This window comes from Salvelinus alpinus, chromosome 9, assembly GCF_045679555.1.
Source record: "Salvelinus alpinus chromosome 9, SLU_Salpinus.1, whole genome shotgun sequence".
Taxonomy (NCBI): domain Eukaryota; kingdom Metazoa; phylum Chordata; class Actinopteri; order Salmoniformes; family Salmonidae; genus Salvelinus; species Salvelinus alpinus.
The window spans coordinates 41,242,008-41,259,242 of NC_092094.1; the positions used below are offsets into that span (position 1 = coordinate 41,242,008).

A 17,235-nucleotide genomic window follows, 5' to 3' on the forward strand; every position below is an offset into this window, starting at 1 on the left:
AACACACTCCAGATGGAAGTATGCGCCTTTTCAGCCTGTTTACCAACTCATAGAAGTAGTAGAGGAAAATGGACTACTTCAAAATGGAGATGGCCTCAATGGCGCTGCCCGTGTGCTGATGACAATGGGACAGATAAGAATCCTTTATCATTCTCTATGGGCAGAGATCCAAGCTGCTCCTCTGTAGACTAACGTTGTTACTAGTTGTGAAATCGTAAATACCAATTGGATGCATTCATGTGATTTGAACTCGTTGAGAAACGCTGATTAGCTACTGGCCAACAAGCTGCGTTAACCATAAATTAAAAGTACAGCCATCATGCTTGGAAACAAATTCAAGTGTTCAAAAACCAAATTAATAGTTTGCTTTTTATTAAAAAATGCTTTTGCATTTAACTACCAAAAATGCTGTTAGAGGTAATTTACTTAGGTGACAGAGGTTGGCGTGTGGAAGAAGCCTGAGCTCAGGGATGATAGTTTCCCACTAGTAATTATTTTCCTGTCGTGATGGGTGTCTTGTCCTATATTTTTAAACCCAGCCCGCATAGGAGGCCTTTTGGTAGGCCGTCATTGTAAATAAGTATTTGTTCTTAACAGACTTGCCTAGTTAAATAATTACCCGTTGGAGGAGCGTTCCAGTGGATTTTTCCCAGTCGTGTGATAAATACCACCTTCCCACTTGGTTATGAACACAGCATATGATGATGTACTGTAGATGGTTTTCAAACAGACTAAATAGATGTGCTGTAAATCAGTTCTGCCATATATTCATTAAGTTGGTGTTGTTGTAGTAATGACATTTATGAAGGGTAGGTTACATTCATTATGCATGCAGAGCTACATAATATGGTAATACATTCCTGTTAATCCTTACACAACCATTTAAAAGTTGTTTTGCCTCATCATCCCTGATGAAATGCATGGCCACATGCGTCGGCAAAATACTGTAACTCTGCTTTCAAAAAAACATTCCTGTTTAACCCCACAATTTCTTACTTTAAGGATGACATCCAATTTAAAGACTAAGGTAGCTTTAATTTTATAACAATTCAAACTTACATCACATAAAGCAGATAATTCAAAAAATATTTACAAAGTCTTTGAAAAACATTTGTGTACAGAATGTGTATAAAGATCTCAAAATCGAACACACAAGATTACACCATAACATAAAAACAAAACTCAGCTAAGTTTCATGTGGGAATCAGTTTTCTATATTTTATGACACACACACACACACACCTCCACTACTCTCCTTCCAACTCAGTCATTTCTCTTCTGGCCTGTTGCTTTGGGTTCCAAATGGACCAGGGCCCAAGTAGTGGGAATAAAGGGAATATGGTGCCATTTGGGATGCATCTTTGGAGATGCCCCTCAGGACTGCAGATCAGTGATCTTCCTCTTGCGGTAGTTGAGCACCAGGCTAGAGGCAGTGATGGTTGATGCGCGGCCCCTCTCCCAGTTCTGGAAGCTGTTGAGGCCGCTCTGCCCTGCCCTGAACAGTGCCCTCTCCAGGTAATCCAAGCGGTCCACTAGGGCTGACGTGTCTTCGTTGTAGGCATTCTGTGAGGAATCCATGGTCCGGCGGAAACGACCAATGAATGTCTGGAGGTGAAGAGGTTAATTAAGCCAATGATTTATACTGAACAAAAATAAAAGGCAACATACAAAATGTCTAAGATTTTACTGAGTTACAGTTCATTTAAGGAAATCATTCCATTGAAATAAATGAATTAGGCCCTAATCTATAGGATTTCACATGACTGGGCAGCGGCGCAGCATAGGCCCACCCACGTGGGAGCCAGGCTTAGCCAATAAATGTTTTTTTCCCCACAAAAATACTTTATTAGACAGAAATACTCCTCAGCACCCTGACCCCCATTCCCTCAGACGATCCAACAGGTGAAGAAGCCGGATGTGGAGGTCCTGGGCTTGAGTAGAGAAGCCAGTTTTATTGCTTCTTTAAAATCAGAACAGTTTTCAGCTGTGCTAACACAATTGCAAAAGGGTTTTCTACTGAACAATTACCCTTTTAAAATTATAAACTTTGATTAGCTAACACAACGCGCCATTGGAACACAGGAGTGATGGTTGCTCATAATGGGCCTATGTAGATATTCCATAAAAATAGGCATTTACGACAGTAACAATGTCTACACTGTATTTCTGATCAAGTTGATGCTATTTTAAAATGGACACATTTTTTGCTTTTCTTTCAAAAACGATGACATTTCTAAGTGACTCCAAACTTTTGAACGGTGGTAGTAACATACATACATACATACATACTAGGTGACTGATAGGGGGAGCTGTGTTGAAGCAGTGACTCCATCTTGGCACTCACCCTCTATTGTAAAAAAAAAAACTAAAAGAAATACAGCTACAGAAATGCATTTATCAATGTCTATATTCGTTTTTTCCACATCTATTCTATTACAGACACCTTAAAGCTGAAATGTTACTTTTTGGACACCTGGACCAAATTCACATATAACTTAAATTTCTAGATCTGTCATTGAAAGCAAGTCTAAGACACATTAAATCTGTTCTATTTGCGCCATTTCTATGCTTCCCGTTCTTACGTTGCGTTTTGCACCTTTTACTTTCGGTTTTGTACACCAGCTTCAAACAGCAGAAAATACAATAGTTTTGGTTAATGAAAAGACATTTAACAGTGGTTTAGATGGTACAATGGTTCTCTATGCTTGTTTTGTCAAACTAAAATTGGGCAAACTGTTAGAATTTTAGCAAGCAGGAAATGGCGACGTGATTTTTCCCAAATTGTACCTTTATTTTTTGTACTTTTTACCCCTTTTTCGTGATATCCAAGTGGTAGTTACAGTCTTGCCCCATCACTGCAAGTCCCGTATAGACTCGGGAGAGGCAAAGGTTGCGAGCCATGCTTCCTCCTAAATACGACCATGCCAAGCCACACTGCTTCTTGACACATTGCTCGCTTAACCCGGAAGCCAGCCGCACCAGTGTGTCGGAAGAAACACCGTACAACTGGCGACCGAAGTCAGCGTGCATGCGCCCGGTCCACCACAAGCAGTCGCTAGAGCACGATGGGACAAGGACATCCCGGCCGGCCAAACCCTCTGTAGTGACGTCTCTAGCACTGCAGTGCCTTTGACCGCTGCACCAATCGGGAGACTATTGCACATTTAAATGCATACTTTAAAAATCATATTATGAGCTAAAAATAAACACATATATAAAAAAAATGGATGACTAATGTTACTCTCCCCACTGCAAAAATGTGAATACATGTAATTCTGTCCTTGAAACAATTAATTGAAATACTGTAGAATTCCATTGAATCCTATGGGAGGACAGCTCTTACTGGAGTGTGCCAATATGGCTGACTGGTGGCTTCAAAGCCTCTCAATGGCCAATACATAGAATCAGCAATACAGTGTTTACAAATATCATTGGGTTAAACCATGAGAATATAATGTTTCACATCAACACAACCAACGAGAAATACACACAACCATACCAAGAGCTCAAGAAAATACAAGAGGTGAATAAAGAGGGAGGTTAATATAAACACCAAAGAAAAATACACACAACCCGTATACATACATGAAGGAGATAGAAGAGGTGAATAAAAACATTTGATGAAACTCAGTCATCCTTCGTGGATGCAGAGTCTACTAATAATCCTGTTGGATTCACTTGAAGTCATTGTTTTTCAAAGATGACTGATGTGATTTGTCAGTCTGCCCAGCAACAAAACACTACGCAGCCTTTTAGTCAATGATGACAATTCGATCACATGGCACCACCTAGTGGCTGACTATGGGACATAACACTGAATGGGTTTGTCAGCGTGTCCAACCATTTGACCTGGGTGGTGACTCATTCATAAACTTTCTAGTGTTATTATACAACTAAATGGGTACAAATAGATAAAGATCAGTGAGAAATAATTTGGCTATGGTAGTAGCACCAATGAGGCAGGAGCTATGCTTAGAAGAGAGTTGGGTTTCTGCACAGGGCCAGTATGTTTAAAATTATTTCCCCAGAATCGCTATATACACTTCTCCCTTATATGAAATCAATGATGACGGTAAAAGAGTGATAGTACGATATGGAAGGAAAACTCCATTCAAAAATCGATATTTTGGTATTTGCAAAATGCATCATACTGTGACACTCTGTATTTTGAAAGTTCTATATCTTGAAAACTTGATTGCTGACATGCCAAACATTTTGGGACTGTATCAACAGCAGACTAATAAAACAATGAAGGTTAGTTGGGATATGCACAGTTTCTGGGGGAGAGTCAAAGGAAAGTTTCTGCTAGCAGCCAAAGTTAATAACACCTGAACTGTCCGGGGGGGGGGGGGGGGAGCAGTGAGATATTTATACCCTCTGACATCACTGTTTGTGTGCTGTACTCACCTGAAGTACTGCCTGGGCAATCTCTGGATTCTCAGGGCTGTCAAAGTGCAGCAACTGGGAGCCGAGGCCATAGTAATAGGGTCCCATCTTGTGAAGGTCTACTACAGTGGGGTCTGCGTTGAACACAGTTCTCCAGCCCTCTTTGTAGACCTTGGGCAGCTCCACTGAGACAACGCGCCTCTTCCTCTCATACAAGCCCTTTGCCAGGAACAGGGGCATCTCCATCTTCGTACCCTGGAAGACCGAAGAAAAATATTATTTCGGTGATGGATCAAAAATAACATAGCTAGCTAGATATATACCCTTATTAGGCACACCCATCAAGTACCGGGCCAGACCAACTTTGCCTACAGAACAGACTGAATTCTTTGGGGCATGGACACATTGCTCAATTGGTATCAAGAGACCTAACGTGTGCCAGGAAAACATTCCCCACACCATTACACCACCGCCATCAGCCTGTACCGTTGACACCAGGCATGATGTGGCCATGGAGTCATGCTGCTTACGCTCAAAGTCGCTCAGGTCATTGGTTCTCTAACTTCTTCTCGGGCAACCTCAGACATTTCACAATTTTGTAGTAACCCTCAACTGGCTCACCTGATTCACATAGTCAAGGGATTGATCATTAGTTGACAAGTTGAAACAGGTGTGCTAGCTCTGGAATAGATTAAATGGCTGGGGGTCCCCAAGGAGAGGTTTGAGAACCACTGGATTAGGTCACTCGTTTTGCCCAATCTAACATTCAACCGAACAGTAACTGAATTGCATCGGCGCCTGTCTGCCTGATTTATATAGCAAAGCCACACGACACACTGTCTGTAGGAGCGAACCATTTGGTGTAACTATTAGAGGTCGACCGATTAATCGGGGCCGATTTCAGTTTTTCATAACACATGGAAATCGGTATTTTTGGGCGCCGATTTTTTTTTATTTTTTTTTACCTTTATTTAATCTTTATTTAACTAGGCAAGTCAGTTAAGAACACATTCTTATTTTCAATGACGGCCTACGAGGCAGAACGACAGATTTTTAACCTTGTCAGCTCGGGGGATCCAATCTTGCAACCTTACAGTTAACTAGTCCAATGCTCGAACACCTGATTACATTGCACTCCACGAGGAGCCTGCCTGTTACGCGAATGCAGTAAGCTAAGGTAAATTGCTAGCTAGCATTAAACTTATCTTATAAAAAAACAATCAATCAATGACTGTCATTGCTCCAATGTGTACTTAACCATAAACATCAATGCCTTTCTTAAAATCAATACACAAGTATATATTTTTTAAACCTGCATATTTAGCTAAAAGAAATACAGGTTAGCAGGCAATATTAACCAGGTGAAATTGTGTCATTTCTCTTGCGTTCATTGCACACAGAGTCGGGGTATATGCAACAGTTTGGGCCGCCTGGCTCTTTGCGAACTAATTTGCCAGAATTTTACGTAATTATGACATAACATTGAAGGTTGTGCAATGTAACAGGAATATTTAGACTCATGGATGCCACACGTTAGATAAAATACGGAACGGAAAAATCGTTTTGTTTTCGAGGTGATAGTTTCCGGGTTAGTCAAAGGTATGTGGTTTAGAGAGAAATAGTCGACGCGTTATTTTTTATTTATTTATTTATTTAACCTTTATTTAACCAGGTAGGCAAATTGAGAACACGTTCTCATTTACAATTGCGACCTGGCCAAGATAAAGCAAAGCAGTTCGACACATACAACAACACATAGTTACACATGGAGTAAAACAACATATAGTCAATAATACAGTGAAAAAATAATAATAATAAGTCTATATACAATGTGAGCAAGTGAGGTGAGATAAGGGAGGTGAAGGCAAACAAATATATGTATAAATAAATAAAAATATAAAAGGCCATGGAGGCGAAGTGAGTACAACACAGCACGTAAAATAAAAACTAAAAAAACAATGGAATGGTTGGTTTGCGGTGGAAGAAAGTGCAAAGTAGAGACAGAAATAAAGGGGTGCAAAGGAGCAAAATAAATTAATAAATAAATACAGTAGGTAAAGAGGTAGTTGTTTGGGCTAAATTGTAGATAGGTTATATACAGGTGCAGTAATCTATGAGCTGCTCTGACAGCTGGTGCTTAAAGCTAGTGAGGGAGATAGGTGTTTCCAGTTTCAGAGATTTTTGTAGTTCGTTCCAGTCATTGGCAGCAGAGAACTGGAAGGAGAGGCGTCCAAAGGAAGAATTGGTTTTGGGGGTGACTAGAGAGATATACCTGCTGGAGCGCGTGCTACAGGTAGGTGCTGCTATGGTGACCAGCGAGCTGAGATAAGGGGGGACTTTACCTAGCAGGGTCTTGTAGATGACCTGGAACCAGTGGGTTTGGCGACGAGTATGAAGCGAGGGCCAGCCAACGAGAGTGTACAGGTCGCAGTGGTGGGTAGTATATGGGGCTTTGGTGACAAAACGGATGGCACTGTGATAGACTGCATCCAATTTATTGAGTAGGGTTTTGGAGGCTATTTTGTAAATGACATCACCGAAGTCGAGGATTGGTAGGATGGTCAGTTTTACAAGGGTATGTTTGGCAGCATGAGTAAAGGATGCTTTGTTGCGGAATAGGAAGCCAATTCTAGATTTGACTTTGGATTGGAGATGTTTGATGTGAGTCTGGAAGGAGAGTTTGCAGTCTAACCAGACACCTAGGTATTTGTAGGTGTCCACATATTCTAAGTCAGAGCCGTCCAAAGTAGTGATGTTGGACAGGCGGGCAGGAGCAGGCAGCGATCGGTTGAAGAGCATGCATTTGGTTTTACTTGTATTTAAGAGCAGTTGGAGGCCACGGAAGGAGAGTTGTATGGCATTGAAGCTCGCCTGGAGGGTTGTTAACACAGTGTCAAAAGAAGGGCCAGAAGTGTACAGAATAGTGTCGTCTGCGTAGAGGTGGATCAGAGAATCACCAGCAGCAAGAGCGACATCATTGATGTAAACAGAGAAGAGAGTCGGTCCAAGAATTGAACCCTGTGGCACCCCCATAGAGACTGCCAGAGGCCCGGACAACAGACCCTCCGATTTGACACACTGAACTCGATCAGAGAAGTAGTTGGTGAACCAGGCGAGGCAATCATTAGAGAAACCAAGGCTGTCGAGTCTGCCAATGAGGATGTGGTGATTGACAGAGTCAAAGGCCTTGGCCAGGTCAATGAATACGGCTGCACAGTATTGTTTCCTATCGATGGCGGTTACGATATCGTTTATGACCTTGAGCGTAGCTGAGGTGCACCCATGACCAGCTCTGAAACCAGATTGCATTGCGGAGAAGGTGTGGTGGGATTCGAAATGGTCGGTAATCTGTTTGTTGACTTGGCTTTCGAAGACCTTAGAAAGGCAGGGTAGGATAGATATAGGTCTGTAGCAGTTAGGGTCAAGGGTGTCCCCCCCTTTGAAGAGGGGGATAACCGCAGCTGCTTTCCAATCTTTGGGGATCTCAGACGACACGAAAGAGAGGTTGAAGAGGCTAGTAATAGGGGTGGCAACAATTTCAGCAGATAGTTTTAGAAAGAAAGGGTCCAGATTATCTAGCCCGGCTGATTTGTAAGGGTCCAGATTTTGCAGCTCATTTAGAACATCAGCTGACTGTATTTGGGAGAAAGAGAAATGGGGAAGGCTTGGGCGAGTAGCAGAGGGGAGGGCAGTGCTGTTGTCCGGGGTGGGGGTAGCCAGGTGGAAAGCATGGCCAGCCGTAGAAAAATGCTTATTGAAATTCTCGATTATAGTGGATTTGTCGGTGGTGACAGTGTTTCCTATCTTCAGAGCGGTTGGAAGCTGGGAGGAGGTGTTCTTATTCTCCATGGACTTTACGGTGTCCCAGAACTTTTTTGAATTTGTGTTGCAGGAAGCAAATTTCTGCTTGAAATAGCTAGCCTTGGCTGTTCTAACTGCCTGTGTATATTGGTTTCTGGCTTCCCTGAAAAGTTGCATATCACGGGGGCTGTTCGATGCTAATGCAGAACGCCATAGGATGTTTTTCTGTTGGTTAAGGGCAGTCAGGTCAGGAGAGAACCAAGGGCTATATCTGTTCCTGGTTCTAAATTTCTTGAATGGGGCATGCTTATTCAAGATGGTGAGGAAGGCATTTTTAAAAAATGACCAGGCATCCTCTACTGACGGGATGAGATCAATATCCTTCCAGGATACCCCGGCCAGGTCGATTAGAAAGGCCTGCTCGCTGAAGTGTTTCAGGGAGCGTTTGACAGTGATGAGTGGAGGTCGTTTGACCGCTGACCCATTACGGATGCAGGCAATGAGGCAGTGATCGCTGAGATCTTGGTTGAAAACAGCAGAGGTGTATTTGGAGGGCAAGTTTGTTAGGATGATATCTATGAGGGTACCCGTGTTTACGGAATTGGGGTGGTACCTGGTAGGTTCATTTATAATTTGTGTGAGATTGAGGGCATCAAGCTTAGATTGTAGGGTGGCTGGGGTGTTGAGCATGTTCAAATTTAGGTCGCCTAGCAGCACGAGCTCTGAAGATAGATGGGGGGCAATCAGTTCACATATAGTGTCCAGAGCACAGCTGGGGGCAGAGGGTGGTCTATAGCAGGCGGCAACGGTGAGAGACTTGTTTTTAGAGAGGTGGATTTTTAAAAGTAGAAGTTCAAATTGTTTGGGAACAGACCTGGATAGTATAACAGAACTCTGCAGGCAGTCTTTGCAGTAGATTGCAACACCGCCCCCTTTGGCCGTTCTATCTTGTCTGAAAATCTTGTAATTGGGGATGAAAATGTCTGAATTTTTGGTGGTCTTTCTAAGCCAGGATTCAGACACGGCTAAAACATCCGGTTTGGCAGAGTGTGCTAAAGCAGTGAACAAAACAAACTTAGGGAGGAGGCTTCTAATGTTAACATGCATGAAGCCAAGGCTATTACGGTTACAGAAGTCATCAAAAGAGAGCGCCTGGGGAATAGGAGTGGAGCCAGGTACTGCAGGGCCTGGATTCACCTCTACATCACCAGAGGAACAGAGGAGGAGTAGGATAAGGGTACGGCTAAAAGCTATGAGAATTGGTCGCCTAGAGCTACTAGAGCAGAGAGTAAAAGGAGGTTTCTGGGGGCGATAAAATAGTTTAAAGGAATAATGTACAGACAAAGGTATGGTAGGATGTGAATACAGTGAAGGTAAACCTAGGTATTGAGTGATGATGAGAGAGATATTGTCTCTAGAAACATCATTGAAACCAGGTGATGTCATCGCATATGTGGGTGGTGGAACTGAGAGGTTGGATATGGTATAGAGAGCAGGGCTAGAGTCTCTACAGTGAAATAAGCCAATAAACACTAACCAGAACAGCAATGGACAAGGCATATTTACATTAAGGAGAGGCATGCTAATCGGGTGATCAATAAGGGTCCAGTGAGTAGAGGTTGGTTGGGGTCGTGGCGATCCAGACAGCTGGCCGGGTATATGGCTATCGGTAGTAGCATAGGATGGAGGTCTGTTTGTAGATACCTCGTGCGTTTCCGTCGGTAGGTTAGTGGGGTTCCGTGTAGTGGGGTTCCGTGTGGTAGAGGGGATCAATCCAAATTGGCAAAATAGATATAGTGACCCAAGGAAAAAAATAAAATAAATAAATAATAATAATAATAATAGTTGTCCAATATACTTGTTCAAATAGCAGCCGATAAGACAGCTAACGATTAGCGGGCCTCAGATGAGCGTTCAGCTAACGTCGGGACGGAGGTGCCAGTTGGATAAATCCCTCGGGCAGATAACGTCGGCAGTCAGTCGCGGCAGTCAGTCGTGAAGGCCCGGTGGGGTTCCGTATCTGCAGCAGCAACAAAAGAAACGGGTCCGGGTGGTGATGGAACTCCTCAGCTGGCTAGCTCCAGAATGATTAGAGTTTGCTCCGGGGTCGACGTAAGCCAATAGTCACACGGTTTGCAGCTAGCTAGCTGCGAAATCAAGGTACAAGTGTCCAGAGCCTGCGGCTGGAATCCGGGGAAACTGAGAGAAAAAAAGAAAAAAAAAAAAGAGTCCCGGAATGCTCCGGTCCGAGTCGCGTTGCACAAAAGTGCCGGTAGATTATCGAGCTAAAGGAATAGCTGATGACCACTAAACGTGGGCAGCTGAAACACCAACGCTAGCCAGCAAACCGGCTAATTTCGGGGCAGCTACAGATTAGCTTCTGGCTAGCTATCGGAGTAGCTTCTGGTTAAGCTTTCAGGCTATCTTCTGAATTAGCCCCTGGCTAGCTTCCACGATGGATTTTCAGATTGAGGTAAGTAATACTTTTGTAATTGGTGAAGCGGGTTGCAGGAAAGCTTTTGCAGGAAAGCTTTTGTAGTTGAGTTCTTGGATAATAAAATAGAATAGAATAGAATAGAAAAGATATGCGAAGAAAGGTGTAAATATATATATATACAGGACACGAACAATACGGAACAGAAAAAGACGTCTGAACTGCTAAGCCACCTTGGAATGTGGACTTGGAATGTTATAATTCCTGTAATAACTTGCGGCTGAACTTGAAAGGGGTTCCTTCGTTATTTTACCGTTCATGTCTTCCATAGAGAATGTCTTGATCTACTTCAAATAAGGTCTGTGTTTCGTGCAGGCTTAAACCGCCTCGACGTTTTGATACCGTGTAAATCTCACTAGGATAAGGTAACGTTTGTCAACATATTTTCATAAATCCTCTACAAAAAAAATGATCTTCGCTTATATTTAGCCAATATTGATCAGAGTTACCTTGTCCTATGGATATCTACAGTTATAAAATTGGCCTGCACGAAACACAGACCTTATTTTAAGTGAATCTAAAAATATCCTTGAATCTAAAAATATCCTATGGAATAAATGAAGGAACCGATTTTCAGATTTTGCTAGAAGGTGGGAATTATGACTCGCACTTTGGTCGTCAATTCTTACCATGCCCATCATTAAAATAGGATTTCCTGCATATAGAAATTACAGTTTTTGTTTTCAACATTCATCACAGGTAACTTAAACTCTATTTTTATTCAAACAGTTGAGAGTATTTGTCTCCTAAGCATACTCTTCAGTATCATTGTCACTTCAGAGCTGTGTGTGTGTGTGTGTGTTTGTATTATATTAAGTTAAAATAAAAGTGTTCATTGTTCATTCAGTACTGTTGCAATTGTCATTATTACAAAAATGTGTGTGTGTATGATGTATATATATATATATATTTACAAAAATAAAAATAAAAATCGCCCGAATAATCGGTATCGGCTTTTTTGTCCTCCAATAATCGGTATCGGCGTTGAAAAATCATAAATCAGTCGACCTCTAGTACCTATTAAACTGGCCACAGTGTACACAGTCACAACAAACATCTCCCCAAAATGCATTTCAGTTTGGCCACGCACAAGGCTCATTTACATTTTTACATTTAAGTAATTTAGCAGACGCTCTTATCCAGAGCGACTTACAAGTTGGATGACTTTATAACGTTATATGGGTCTATAGCTACACAATGTGGGTTCTTATATTTGTCTCCTATTAATAATGAGAAGTATAGCCGCAAGCAGCAATGCCGGGGTTCAAGCTGTGGGCCCACTGAGACCATCAGGACAAAATGGACACGTCGCCCTTGAATTAGCTACTTCTGTAGTCTTTACCACGCTTGCCAAATACCAGAACATTCTTTTTTTTGCTTTTGATACATTTTTGGACCATTTCTAATGTTAAAACATCTTCTCCAGAACCGCTGGATCGCACGCATCAAATTTGCTATATCGTGTCTATGGATGCACGTCTTCAAAACGCAATATTTTCCAAAACTCTTGCTCAAACAACAAGGCCACTACAATCCAATGAGATTGCATGAAATGTTTTCCTGTAAAACAGCTCCACCATACTTTACAATTTAGCTAGACTCATATCCCTGACAGGGTTTCCATTAGCCGGCAATTGCCTCCTACAGACAGTGAGTCATGTGGCTGTGGCTTGCAAAACTTTGTTTGTAAATTCAGACCATTTCGCTCTCAGAGCGCACACTGGACGTTCGGGCCGAGGAGTAGGGTTGATTTGAGCGTTCTGGTCTTATAAAACGGCAGTCAAGCACCCAAGCTAATGTTGGCTAGCTACTTCCAGACCCAAATGAGACCACGCTGACCATTTTACTCACCCTAGCAGAGGTGGTAAGGCAGTTTACGTGTTAACCAGAGCGTTGGTGACTGTAAATGTGCTGCTGGAAACAATTTCGCAATGTGTATATTTAGATTTTATTTCAAGTCGGGTGTTACCGATGTGAAATGGCTAGCTAGTTAGCGGGGTGCGCGCTAGTTAGCGGGGTGTGCGCTAATAGCGTTTCAATCAGTGATGTCACTCATTGAGACCTTGAAGTAGTTGTTCGCCTTGCTCTGCATGGGCCGTGGCTTTTGTGGAGCGAAAATTGTGACACGGGCACCATTTTAAGTCAGGAGAATCTCCTCTTTGTAATTATGCAAGCCTGGGCAGCGAGCTCGTTTGTCATTGATCGCTAGGCCAGAATTTTTGTTTTTCCCATTACGCTACGCAGACATAAGCACAGTTGACACCATCGAGGTTTACATTCTACACAAGTCGTTTTTCCCCCCAGTTTCGTCTCACGTTAGAACAACTTACATCTGGTTCCACAATACTATTTTGTCAGCCATCTTTGTTGAAGGACGCCACAAGGGTGGCTCACGTCAAAATTCGTCATTGGAACCACTCGATATGATTGGTCAAATAAAAACCTTGGGACCCAAATGCACAATGAGTGCTCTAACTCCTCCTTGTTGTGGTCTGGAGCAATGAAGCTGGGTACCTCTAAGTCCCGCAGCGCAAGCTCGCAACTTTTAGAGAAACCACTGTAGAAAGAATATGTGGCCTTTCTGTAGCCTACAGGCTGGAGATATTACATTGTCATACATTTTGAGAAGGACACTTTTTACATCATGCAGGTTTCTCAGATCAAATAGCCTAACCTAAATGGCGTTCAACCAAAATAAAAATGCACTGGCATGTGAACAAACATATCCTAAAAACAGGACAGGTCAAAGTAAAAGGGACAATTTGGAATGGACAATCACAACTGTTGTCCAGGAGTTTTACCCCATTGTCATTAGTGGTTTCAAGTTTGTATCTGTCCATTTTTTACAAAATAAAATACTTCTGTATTTCCCGCTGTTGTAAACACATTACAAATAGGCTCGCGATAACTCCTGATAAAGTTGGGTAGTTGATATTCATAGCTTAAATAGGCAAATTGATTAGTCCCAGGAATCAGGACTAATACAGCCAATGCATCGGCCTGTTTTACAATCGGTGGGCATTCATAAAATTCCATTGCTGGCTGACATTGTAGGCTACACCCCAGTAGGCTCCAGCCAATGTCTTTTGGCCATTTTTTGGCCCTGTCCGGATGTCTTATTTTGTGTTTTCCAAGCGGTAGACATACCACAGATGGGCATTTATAAAATAACATTTCAGGCAACAATGTAGGCACAGGCCTCAGTAAGCACAGACCGACACCTTTTGGATGTTTTCTTTAGTGCAGTCCAGACCGGCCTTGATTTCACATCCACTGTTTTAGGTGCGGTTCAGACCAAATCTGAACCAATCATCTACGCAGTGGCAAGCAGTCATTTATTTGGGGGGGGGGGTCCATTTTTGCATGCTATTTTGGCATTTATACGTGTCACATATCAGTTTGCAAACAATGCCAAAATATATCATTGAGTTTAAAAAAGCCACATACAAACATGGTCTCTTGTTTTCTTGAGGAAGGCAGCTCAAAAATCCAGGTGTTTCAGCCTAGCTCAGTGCTTTCTGTGGTGGTGGGGCAAGCCAGGAGAAAATACGGAGTGTTGCGCCGTGATCGGCTCAGTGTTCTGTCACTCATGGGGACACCACGTCACCGCCAAGTCTAAGGGCAGAGCTAGAAAATTCTAGCCCCTTGGTTTCTGCCAGAGTTCCATTAGAAGTGCCCAACCAAGAAGGCTCAATGTCATTGGCCACAGATAAAATTACATCAAATCACGTTACATGTACAGTAGCTTTGATTGGACTGATCATGTTAACATCATACTTTCAAAATCTTAGCTAGCAGTCATCATCATGAATCAAGTCGACAATCTACTGACAAATCCTTTTTAATCCTTGTTGTATGAAGGAAAATAATGAAAATAAATTATAGATAAAAGGTATCGGTGCTCATCGGCCATAAACATTACACAAGTTACACATGGAAATCACATTACACAAGGAAATCTCAAATTCAACTATGAGTGGTTTGGAAGGATTCAGTGTGGCTAACTGCAAGTATTGCAAAGCAATGCTATTCTGTGGCATGGCTGTGTGGTCGAAAGTCTATTATTTTAAACTAGGAAAAGAGACCCTTAATCTTAAATATTCAACGTTGGCCATGGTGTCAATGAAGCATGATTTGTGCCGCGCTCAAAACTACTAACTTCGAACTGAAAAATCTGGCTTTAGTGAGTTTACGACAACTGGGAACTCAGGAAAAACGAGCTACGACTGGGAAAATAGGTTTCGAACTTTCATCCAACTCGGAATTGTAAATTCGAAACTCGGGCCTCTTTCTAGAGCTATGACCTGAAGATCACTGACGTCATCAGGATTCAACCCCCCCCCCCCCCTCTCAGAGTTCCCAGTTGTCTTGAAAGCACTATAAATCCAGAGAATTACAGACTTTGATGACAAAATTTGCCCATGAAGGACTGCTGCGCCACCTTCCTGTTCAAGTGACCTGAAAAAGGTGAGTCCAAAAGTGTCTTGTATGCTGCTGCATAAATGACGCAATATGCCAGGGAGATATGTATACTGTAGATATGAAATAATACTAAGTGTATGTTGTGTTGTAAACTGTTAGTAGCCCATGTGCCTCATGCTAATAATTTGATTTATTTTAACCTCTTAATTTTGCCTACTGTTCTGACTTGGTGGTGCACATGTAGCCTATTACCTGTTTTTGAGAAATGTAATCATTGAATATTGTAAGAGCTTTCATTGTCTGGTTATATGCTCCCTTTATTTATCCTACGGTTCTGATTTTGTGTACTGGGAGAACACTAAGAACGGCCCATGTTCTGAATTATGTTGCTGTACATTTCAAAAGTGCTGAACAAATAGTTATTGACTACGTCCGTCTTAGTTCGCTCATTAATATCTTAATCGAAATTACGGGTTGCCTCTTATCCGCTCGTCGTCCCCTTACGCCATAGTTTGTACATCTAAATTGTCTGTAGAAACCACAACCAAATCAGCATTTTTTTTTTAAAGGCAGTAAATGAGCCTGAATTAACTGTTTCGCGGCAGACAAGGCTCCGCTGATAGCCAGGTGTAGCAGTGGTAAGAAGTTAGGACTGCTGTTGGGACAGCTTTATGTAGGCACCGTTTGTCACCGTTATAGTGCAATTCATGTATTGTGTTGTGTAGTGGCTTTGCTGGCATGCAACCCCCACTTTTTTTTTTTTTTTGCCCCACCAAGATTTACATGCTAAAATCACCAGTGCACGTCTATGTTTGGTTCAGATTTTGCCCGGTATGGACGAGCCTTATTTGGCCCAAACAAAGGTCTATAAATTACTAATTTTCAACTTTCATTCAGAACCTAAAATGAACCTTATTTCAACTTCCGGAAAAGACGCCTTTTCAACATCCTGGAAAATATGCATTTTAAACATGAAATACCTTTCATGCTTTCATTCAGCAACAAATTTGAAGTTAACTTCAACGCCTAGAAAATACGTATTTTCCATTTTGCTTTCCCCCAGTGACTTGTGTAATGTAATGGAACTGGGTCATGATCAAGGGCTAGTGAACGAGTTGACTGAATGACTAGCAGGAATTCCAAGTGGATAACTAGTTAGCTAGGTAACAGCCACAGGTGATGAGATTAATGGCTACACAGTAACATTATCGGATGGCGTTTTTAGCTAGTTCTACATTGTTTCACATGTTCGACTGACCTCTTGAATGTCTCGCGAGTCACTCGATTTCTCCAGGAATCCAAGTCGGGGAAATGTGCATTCTGTCCGACTAGGTAGCCTCTCGTGAGAAAGCAAAATGTCATCAAGAGATAAGAAATTCTCTTCCATCCCCACCCCGGGAGGCACGGGAAGGTACGAATGTGTTTCCATTAAAAACTCACAGTAGTTCAAAAGTAGATATCCGACAAGTTATTAGCGAGCTAGCTAACTTCTGCTGTGTGGGACTGTTTACACTTTGCTTCTCTGGTTTGGCGCGAAACTTCAAAATGACCCGACATGCGCAACAGTCCACTTTTGAGCCAGGCAAGAGCAATCGATTTTCGACAGTCAAAACAATCGGATAAAACAGAGAGCTTTCTTAACATTTAGCCTATAATTACTGGTTCTTATGAGAAGAGTACATGAAAGACGTGCACATTAAAGACATATGCTAAATGCTTATTTTTCTTTGTTCTTTAAATAAAATAAAACAAATCTCCGTGCATTATTAGCAGACTAGCTATATTTTTCACTGATCATATAGGCTAAAATACTCTAACCTGTATCGCTGAAAACACGTTATTCAGTCTCTGAACAGCATGGTTATCTGAGGTGGCATGTATTTCTTTGCAACAACAATGCAAGTTTAAGTGATGGTGAGTGATTAGTAACTTGCAATTACTAATTTAGCCAGTGGAGGTCCCAAGGTCGCCTTTGTATGAAGCAGTTCAAATATTTATCTTGTGGGTGTGTTTGTGTTTGTAGGCTATGTTTAATGACCACATCAACAAGGATGGCCTAATTGGGTTATTTTGACCTGAGATATGACAATCTGATATACTGTTAGTTAGACTGCCTTGTTGCATGAGTGAAT

The 17,235-nt window shown here is 42.0% G+C and overlaps 1 protein-coding gene across 1 annotated transcript; it reads right to left on the bottom strand.

The window, feature by feature from the left end:
• Positions 1–1,014: 1,014 nt before the first annotated feature.
• gins3 (GINS complex subunit 3) lies at positions 1,015–16,655 on the bottom strand. Its single transcript, XM_071326193.1, has 3 exons — positions 16,362–16,655; positions 4,408–4,641; positions 1,015–1,605 (listed from the first exon to the last, which is right to left on the bottom strand). The coding sequence occupies exons 1-3, from the start codon at positions 16,530–16,532 to the stop codon at positions 1,375–1,377; spliced, it is 636 nt and encodes a 211-aa protein (XP_071182294.1). The 5' UTR covers positions 16,533–16,655; the 3' UTR covers positions 1,015–1,374.
• Positions 16,656–17,235: the final 580 nt, after the last annotated feature.